The sequence below is a fragment of the Oncorhynchus mykiss genome, chromosome Y, assembly GCF_013265735.2.
Source record: "Oncorhynchus mykiss isolate Arlee chromosome Y, USDA_OmykA_1.1, whole genome shotgun sequence".
Classification (NCBI taxonomy): domain Eukaryota; kingdom Metazoa; phylum Chordata; class Actinopteri; order Salmoniformes; family Salmonidae; genus Oncorhynchus; species Oncorhynchus mykiss.
Genome location: NC_048593.1, coordinates 34,676,820 through 34,686,387, shown reverse-complemented (window position 1 = coordinate 34,686,387; position 9,568 = coordinate 34,676,820). Strand labels below are relative to the sequence as shown.

Sequence of the window (9,568 nt, the reverse complement as noted above, 5' to 3'; positions counted from 1 at the left end):
TGTATAATAAAGGTATAATAAAATAATCATATGCCTCCGGACCCGGCTTGACTGTTGACTCTTTGTAAGACATGCTTCTTTGAATAAAAACATTTGACTGATTGAATGATTATTCAGAGCGACTTGGTTTCATCATCATTACCCTCACAACACGTGTTGGCATAAATGTCAAAAGGTAAGTATTGGAAGAAGTATGCATAACATAAATCATTTGTCTGTACAAAGGTAACACGTAGAGGCCAAAATGCAATCTTTTGTTTACTTTGGTACCGAGGGCTGTCACACATGTAACGTTCCTGCAATTTTTTCTATGTGCGCTCTAATGAGGTTATGGACTTGTCATTATCAACAGAAGGAGTTTCCTAGAGGTGCCCAAGATATCAGCAGAGTTGATGTCATTCTGGCCATAGCTCCCAGTGCTAGGACAGTTTACAATCAGAGAGTTACTGGTCCACAGTGGAGATCTTATCTTTACCATTGTCAAATATTTGACATGGCATGTGTGTATGTGTGTGTGAGTGTGTGAGTGTATATATGTCTGTGTGTGAGCGTGCGTGTGTGTGAGAGAGAGAGAGAGAGAGAGAGAGAGAGTGATAGAGTGAGAGAGCGAGAGCGAGAGAGAGGGATGGTATATAAGCGGAGTTCTCCAAAAGAACGTTTGCTACGCTAGTTAGAAACAGACACCTAGCTGCCTGCCATCCAGCACCTTTCACCGAATTTTCCAGAGCATATCTCACCATGCACGGTCAAAACCACAGCAAAGCAACGCAAGGTGTGTGTCTGGTGGCTCTGATTCTTATGCATCAGGTAAAGCACTTTTTATCATTTTCTTTGGAATAGTGTTGTTAACCATCTTTAACCAGTAGTGAAACTGTAATGCTAAATGTTGTTGACATATACACTTTGTATGGCAGGTGTGTGCTAGTCCAATAGGAAGCCATGATTCAAGGCTGAGTCTGCAGCAGGGCACCAAGCTACTGGAACGGAGAACCCGCATGACCCCTCTGTGGAGGTTCATGGGTACCAAGCCCACTGGGGCCTACTGCCGAGACCATTTTGAGTGCTCCACCCAAATCTGCAGGTGAGATATAGTTAACTGCCTTGGCTTTATACATGAGTTATTCTTTGATTGTTTTGTTTTCCCATTTATGTTGATCGACTGTCACTTCTCTCCTGGTGTAGAAGGGGCCACTGTGCCCTCAGTGGGGCAGTTCATTCCTAGAAGTGGAGGAGCCAGAGGTTTCTTCTCACCAATCAGAGAACATTGACTAATGTTTTAATGGAGTTGATTTACGTAACAAGCATGTCAAGAATCTTCCCAGACATGGTGAAACTTATCAGATTGCAAACTGTTTTTTTTTTTATGTAGGCCAGAGATGAAACATTTTGAAATTAGAGGAATGGTTTTATCAACTTGGTGGATATTGATCTCACATGTACTTGAAAGCACTTTAACTTACCATTTCTGAGTATGTACTGTATAATACTACAACTCAAGAGCGTTGAAACTATTTTTATTTTATTTTGTATTTTATCCCCATTAGCTGTTTGCGAAAGCAGCAGCTATTCTTCTTGGGGTCCACACAATGATCACCATTAAACATTGCTGTAAATGTCCTACATGAAGACTGACATCCTATACAACAGGGTTTAGTTTAAATGTTTAGTATGCACTGTTAAGTGTGTACTGAAGTGAATATGAACCATTCATCCATGTGCTGTACTGTAACGATTCTTGCTTAATGTCTTTGTAGTGATTTGTATAGAAATAGTATAACGAAGAGGCAAAATGTCAGATGTATTCGAAAAAGGTAATACACCAAAGATTTGCGCACAAATTAATGCAAGGGTGAAATATTTGCATAAGAGCGTACTGTAAAGGAATCAATGTACTGTGCCTGTCTACACTTACATTGTTTAACAAGAGAAGACACACTTAAAGTTGCAAAAATAAAAGTACATTTCTGATAATTTTGATGTTCTTGTTTATTCACTTGACTGCTCATATCTTACTGATGACACAGCACAGATATTTCAACGTTTTGTTGCCTTTTTGTTCATTTTTATGAATAACTTCATAACTTTATATTGAACTTTATTTTATTGTTTATGACAACTATTCGGCTGAAGATGCAGTAGTCAGTTATACACTGCGGCTAGGCCTAATGCACACAGAAAATACAAACTGACTAGTCTGAGAGAAGCAGACAGTGACCAGAACGCACCTTCCTAAACCCTGACATTTGCTTCCCTTTCACGTTCTCATCCGATGGTGAAACTACAACAAGTTGTAGTAAGAATTGTTTTACTGTATCCATTTTCAAAGACCTTAGTAATCAAACTGCTGCTTCCTATACTAGACTGGGGTGACATCATCTATCAAAACAAAACACAACCAAGATCTCACTTTGCGATTTAGATGTCATTTATAACAAGCCGATTCAGACAAGTACATTGGATAAGGAAACTCACGCCACTCCTTTCAACAACAGCAGCCATCACACATTCCAAAGGTACATCATGAGGTTAGAGTAACATCTTTCAGGTACAAAGGCTTGACTTTAGTCATTTACCTATAGAAATCAGGGCATTAAAATCACACAGTGAATTAAAAAAAAGGCTTTTTCAAATGTTAAGATAAAAAAAAAAAAAATGTTTTTAACTAATAGAAACATCATCGTGTGAAGATATTTGTAAATCTGCATTAGTAGTTGTAGAAGTAGTTTATATTAAGTTGTATTAGTAGTTGTAACAGTAGTTTTTATTAGTTGTAGGCCTATTAGTAGTTGTACACAACTTTCTATGCTGTTAATATAGGGTTTTATTTATGTATTATTATCATTGTTATTATTATTAGACAGTAGGTACCATATTATTATTGTTACGAAGCAGTGTTTTTTTTCTTCAATTGGACACTTCTGAAAACGAGATGGTGCATCTGTAGCGTTTGTTGTTGGGAGAAAAAGAGGAGGACCAATGCGCAGCGTGGTAAGCGTTCATAGCTTTTAATGACGTACTAGAACACTGAACAAAACAATAAATAACAAACCAACAGTCCTGTAAGGTGAAAGACAAAAACACTAAACAGGAAATAACCACCCACAACTCAAACGTGAAACCAGGCTACCTAAGTATGGTTCTCAATCAGGGACAACGGTAGATAGCTGCCTCTGATTGAGAACCATACCAGGCCAAACACAGAAATCCCAAAACATAGAAAAAGGAACATAGACAACCCACCCAACTCATGCCCTGACCATACTAAAACAAAGACATAACAACAGAACTAAGGTCAGAACAGCATCTCAAGAGATTTCATCCTGCAAATGTTCAAATTTCAAATAAACATTGGAGAGAATGTCAGCGAGGTTTGAGGGCTGAAATTCACACAAAACCATCAACATCACAAGGAGCTGTAGAGTCTCTGGGGCAGGGGTGTCAAAATCATTCCACTGAGGGCCTAGAGCAGGGCTGCCCAACCCTCTTCCTGGAGAGCTACCGTCCTGTGGGTTTTCAGTCCAACCCTCTTCCTGGAGATCTACCGTCATGTGGGTTTTCAGTCCAACCCTCTTCCTGGAGATCTACCGTCATGTGGGTTTTCAGTCCAACCCTCTTCCTGGAGATCTACCGTCATGTGGGTTTTCAGTCCAACCCTCTTCCTGGAGATCTACCGTCATGTGGGTTTTCAGTCCAACCCTCTTCCTGGAGATCTACCGTCATGTGGGTTTTCAGTCCAACCCTCTTCCTGGAGAGCTACCGTCCTGTGGGTTTTCAGTCCAACCCTAATTTAACACACTTGATTCTACTAATTAGCTGCTCAACAAAACATTAACTAGCTGAATCAGAACTGCTAAATTAGGGTTGGACTGAATACCTACAGGACAGTAGATCTCCAGGAAAAGGGTTGGGCAGCCCTGGCCTAGAGTCTGCAGGGTTTTTGTTTTTTCCTTTCATTTAAGACCTATACAACCATTTGTGGGGAGTTCCTTACTAATCAGTGGCCTTAATTCATCAATCAAGTCCAAAGGAAGAGCGAAAACCTGCAGTCACTCACTCTGCCCTCTGTGCTCTGGGGTGAAACTCACAATAACGCACAGACGGTTACGGAAACTATACTCTGTCAACTGGTGAGTGCACTGTGGGCCTATTCATGACAATAGGCTGGCTACCTTTGACATGCTGTGTATCCAATATCTAATGTACATTTATGATTAGTCTAGCCCTGCTCAATACCAAAAACAATGACATTTTTTGGAAAGGCAAATATTGTTGATTCTTGTCTGATTTTTAAAGTGCACTGCTTATGTTGAAATGTATACACTCAATGCTAATATCAGCACCTCCCTTCTGTCACATTTCTTGCATCAGTCAACATTTACATTGAAGTCATTCAGCAGACGCTCTTTTCCATGGGTGATATTGTGTGTAAACATGTACAGGTAAGTGCCAAAATAAAGTAAGGACTAACATAACGTGTCTTAATGGGGCGTTGGGGCCACTACGAGGCAGAACAGCTTCAAAGCACCTTGGCATAGATTCTACTAGTGTCTGGAACCCTACTGGAGGGATGCGACACCATTCTTCCACAAGAAATGTCATCATTTGGTGTTTTGTTGATGGTGGTGGAACGAGCTGTGCTCCAGAATCTCCCATAATTGTTCCATTGGGTTGAGATCTGGTGACTGATATGGCCATGGTATATGGTCTACATCGTTTTCATGCTCATCGAACCATTCAGTGACCACTCATACTCTGTGGATGTGGGCGTGGTCATCCTATGGGGGCATAGCCATGGTAGACAATATAATTGCCTGGGCAGCATTGTTATGCATGACCCTAAGCATGATGGGATGTTAATTGCTTAATTAAGATGGGTTTTGTTTGTTGACGTGTAACTTTTGATATGCCGTTTTTTCCGCAATGGATTTTTATTTTCTAGTTCAATACCCTGTCCAGCTGGTGGCCGCAACACACCATTAACATTGGATGCCAACCGCCTTTAAACCCCATCATAGAAGAGGAAAAAGAATTCACTGATGACATCACAGCTATCAATTCTTTACCAAGTGCAGCTTGCCACCTGCTGTGAACACACATCTCAGTTTTTGGACATTATTCCTTTCTAATGAATTTATTCATCACTGTGTGTAAATACCAGAACTGTAAATACGGTATTTGTTTCCCCCATATTTCACTGTCAGTTGTCAATAGTTTAAGAATATTTGCATAATTATTAAAGCATTATGTATCTATTTTTTTTATGCTAGCTATCTAACATCAATAGCTACATTTTTGCCTGTCATTGTTTAACTGGCTAGTCTGATGTTGCTATCTACCTGTATTTTGGTTTCAGTCATTGGATTATTATAACAGATGAGGAGCTGTATATCTTGGTTTGTTATTGTTAAATGAATGAGCCTTGTCTTAGTCTGCATGCCATTGTATTCATGTTTATTATTTCCACACCACATCTTGTATGGATAAAGGGACAGTGAATTGGATAATCACAGCTGAGTGCAGGGCTGTTCCTGGCCTCTCTGCCACAATTGCCGTCCCAGTAAGCAAAATGATGTTGAAAAGATGTCTAAAATACATGTTTTCCAGACTTTGAAGTTAGGTTCTGAATGAAAGGTGAAAAGACGTCCTTGATAGATGTCTATATTTGGACCAAATCAGGGCTGGTCCAGACCGGACAAAATCTGAACCAAAAAAAGACATCGGAACAGGAGCAAAAATACAGCCAACAGGCGTCAGCCTCAGTCCGTGCTCACTGGGGTACAGCCTACAGTGTCGCCTGAAATTACATTTTAGGAATGCCCATCTACGTGGTAGGACTACTGTTTCGTAAAACACCAAAAAAGGACATCCCAAAGACGTTGGTGTCGGTCTGTGCTTACTGGTGTGTAGCCTACCATGTAGGCCTGCAATGGAATTTTATGAATGCCCATCCATATGGTAGTCCCACCATTTGTAAAACATGCTGTTGCATTGGCAAGTCCTGATTTCTGTGACTAATCAATTTGGCCATTTAAGCTCTGAATTTCAGCTTCCCAACGTTATCAGTAGGAGTTATCCTGAACCTATTTGCAATGTGTTTACACAGTGAGAAATGCAGAAGTATTTTATTTTTTTGCTATGATCAGCATGTAAAAAATGTATACAAACTTCGTCTCTCCCGAGCCCGTGCGGGAGTTGTAGCGATGAGACAAAATAGTAGCTACTAAAAAAACAATTGGATACCACGAAATTGGGGAGAAAAATGGGTAAAAATAAATTTAAAAAACAGTGAAAGAGAACCATTAGGGGACCACCTAATTCTACTACATCCTTCCCCTTTTCCTCTCTCACTCCCTGTTTTCCTCTTTATGTAACACCCTTTCATCCCTCTCTCTGATCTGTCTGGTCTGTTTAGGAGGAGTGTGAAACGTGACTGACAGAGAGAGAGGTGTCATGAGTGGTGTGTATACATTATGTGTGCATCTATTCATGTCATTGCGTCAGAGCTGTTTCATAAAGTGTTTCAAATGAACTAGCTACAGTCAATTAGTACAAGTCAAACCAATTAAGAGTTAGGCTTCGCCTCATTGCCCTAACTATCTACCGTACAGAACAGACAGACACACACACGCTAGTGGATATGAGCGTAACAAGGAACCAAACCGGCTGCGAGCGTGCACCATCGTGCATAAATTTATTTTGTTACCCTACACAAAACGTGATCACGACACGCAGGTTAAAATATCAAAACAAACTCTGAATCAATGACATTAATTTGGGGACAGGTTGAAAAGCATTAAAAAAGTATGGCAATTTAGCTAGTTAGCTTGCACTTGCTAGCTAATTTGTCCTTGCTGTTGCTAGCTAATTTGTCCTGGGATATAAACATTGAGTTGTTATTTTACCTAAAATGCACAAGGTCCTCTACTCTGACAATTTAATCCACACATAAAACAGTCAACCGAATCGTTTCTAGTCATTTCTCCTCCTTCCAGGCTTTTTCATCTTTGAATTTATATGATGATTGGCATTTAAACTTTCATAGTATTATCACAACGACCGGCAACACAGTTTGTCTTTCAATCACCAAGGTGGGTATAACCAATGAGGAGATGGCACGTGGGTACCTGCTTCTATAAAACAATGAGGAGATGGGAGAATTTTATTTTAGCCCTTGGCAACGCAGACGCTCGTTGACGCGCGCAATAATTGAATAACTTACTAACTTTATTGTCCCCATGGGGAAATTCTGGAAATTCTGTTGCAGTGTCATGTACACATTCAAAGTGGCGTTTAAATACAAAACACGATTGACAAAACAACTTTCATAACAGTTACGCACCAATAAAAATAATAATAGTAAGAAATAAGAAATAAAACGTAAAATTTAAAAATAAAAAAAACATTTTTAGAAAATAAGAAAAGACTAGGCTGCTGGCCTTACGGCGTCAATGGGAACATTCGCCCAAGCTATTTAGGAGGGATATCACATTTGGCACAAATGATTGTCTCGTTCTATTTTTCCTGCTGAGGGGTGCCCTATACCTGCGCCCAGAGGGGAGTACTTCAAAGTCCAGGTACAGGGGGTGGCTTGGGTCTAATATGATTTTGTGAGCCTTACGGAGGGCCCTGACCTTAAAGATCTCATCCAGGCCTGTCTGTTTGACTCCAAGTACTTTGCTTGCTGTGGTAATAATCCTTCTCAGCATGTTTCTCTGGCTGACAGTGGCATTGTCAAACCAACCAACAATACAAAAAGTTAAAATACTCTCAATAAAGGATTTGCAAAACAGAGTCAGTATAGTACAGTCTACATTAAAAGATCCCAACTTTTTTAGAAAGCACAGTCTCGGTTTGCTCTTTTTGTAGATCAGGTCTGTACATTTACTCCACTGAAGCTTATTGTCCAAAAAAACACCCAGATATTTATATTCCTCTACGATTTCTATATTCTGACCTCTGATAGATGTTGCAGAGGTAGGTGTTGTACGCTTCCTGAAGTCTATGCACATCTCTTTGGTCTTGTTGGTATTGAGGACCAAGTGTGATTCCTCACACCACTCTACAAAGTCATCTAGGACCGGGCCATGATGTTCCTCGTCATCATGCAACAGGCTGATCAAGGCAGTGTCATCAGCAAACTTAACGAGGTGTCTGTCAGTATGGGAACTAGTACAACTATTAGTGTACAAGATGTACAGAAGTGGGGAAAAACACATCCCTGAGGAGAGCCTGTGTTGGTATTGCGTATATCCGACACATGGGGACCTATTTTGACTAGCTGTGAGCGTTGGCTCAGGAAGTCCAACAGCCACAAAACCAGCCCCCCGTCTAAGGAGAAGTCCCGAATGAGTCTCTGTGCCAGAATGTAAGGCTGGATTGTGTTGAAGGCAGAAGAAAAGTCAACAAACAGAACCCTGACATGGGATTTGGCCCCCTCTAGATGTCTATAGACCATGTTAAGGAGACTACACCCTCTAGATGTCTGTAGACCATGTTAAGGAGGGTAAGAATGGCATCATCAACTCCTCTGCTAGGCTGATAGACAAACTGAAATGGGTCAAGGAGCTTCTGGGTGACACTGAGAATATGACTTTTCACAATTTTCTCAAGGAATTTCATAACTAAGGATGTCAAAGCGACAGGGCGATAGTCATTCAGCACAGAGGGATTAGATGCTTTAGGAATTGGTATAATTATTGAGTTTTTCCACAATACTGGCACGTGTTGCTGGTTGAGTGAGGATTGGAAAATGTCTGTTAAAACACCAGCCAGTTGTTCAGCACAGTGCTTTAACACATGTCCATTTATTTTGTCTGGGCTGTTGTATGTGTTATATCCCCTGAACAACTTCAGAACACCAGACTGTTGAACAACAACTCCCTCAAACATTTGTAATGATGTTTCCATTTTTTTTTTACTTCTGACACGAAGTTGTCTGATTCAAATCTTGAGAAGAAAACATTCAGTTCATTAGCCATGTTCTGGCCCTCGTATCCCCCAAGGTCAGCACTGGTTTTTCCCCTGCCTATATGGGAGGCACTAGCCATGGATTTAATCCCTTGTCAGGCCACCCTTGTGTTTCCTGAGGAGAGGGTCCTCTCCACCCTTGTGTTTCCTGAGGAGAGGGTCCTCTCCACCCTTGTGTTTCCTGAGGAGAGGGTCCTAAACTGATCTCACGTTGTACATCTCTTAAAGCCTGTCTATTACCCTCAGCATAAACTGCCTTCTTCCTATCAAGTAGTGATTTTAGATGTTTTGGTACCCAAGGCTTGTTGTTAGGGAAGATTTTACAGGTCTGAGTAACCACAACTGACTCAACACAGAAGTTTACATAGTCTGAAATAACCTCTGTGAGTTCATCCAGATCAGAGCTGCTGTCCTCAAATACCTCCCACATTGTTCAGTCAAAACATCCCTGGAGACAAGTGATACTGTTGTCATTCCAGATCTGGACAGTTTTAACTGTGGGTTTCTCCCTCTCCAGGAGCCGACAGTAGGTTGGCCTGAGGTAGACCACATTGTGGTCTGATGTCCCCAGAGGAGGTCTGGTGGTGGCAGAGAACGCCTT

General features: G+C 40.9%; 1 protein-coding gene across 1 annotated transcript; it reads left to right on the top strand.

Moving 5' to 3' along the window:
- The first annotated feature begins 616 nt into the window (after window positions 1-616).
- Window positions 617-1,969, top strand: leap-2b (liver-expressed antimicrobial peptide 2B). The gene is given in 3 exon segments (NM_001124465.1): window positions 617-807; window positions 915-1,081; window positions 1,183-1,969. Coding segments are annotated over 3 exon segments (276 nt in total). The 5' UTR covers window positions 617-738; the 3' UTR covers window positions 1,223-1,969.
- The last annotated feature ends 7,599 nt before the right edge of the window (window positions 1,970-9,568 follow it).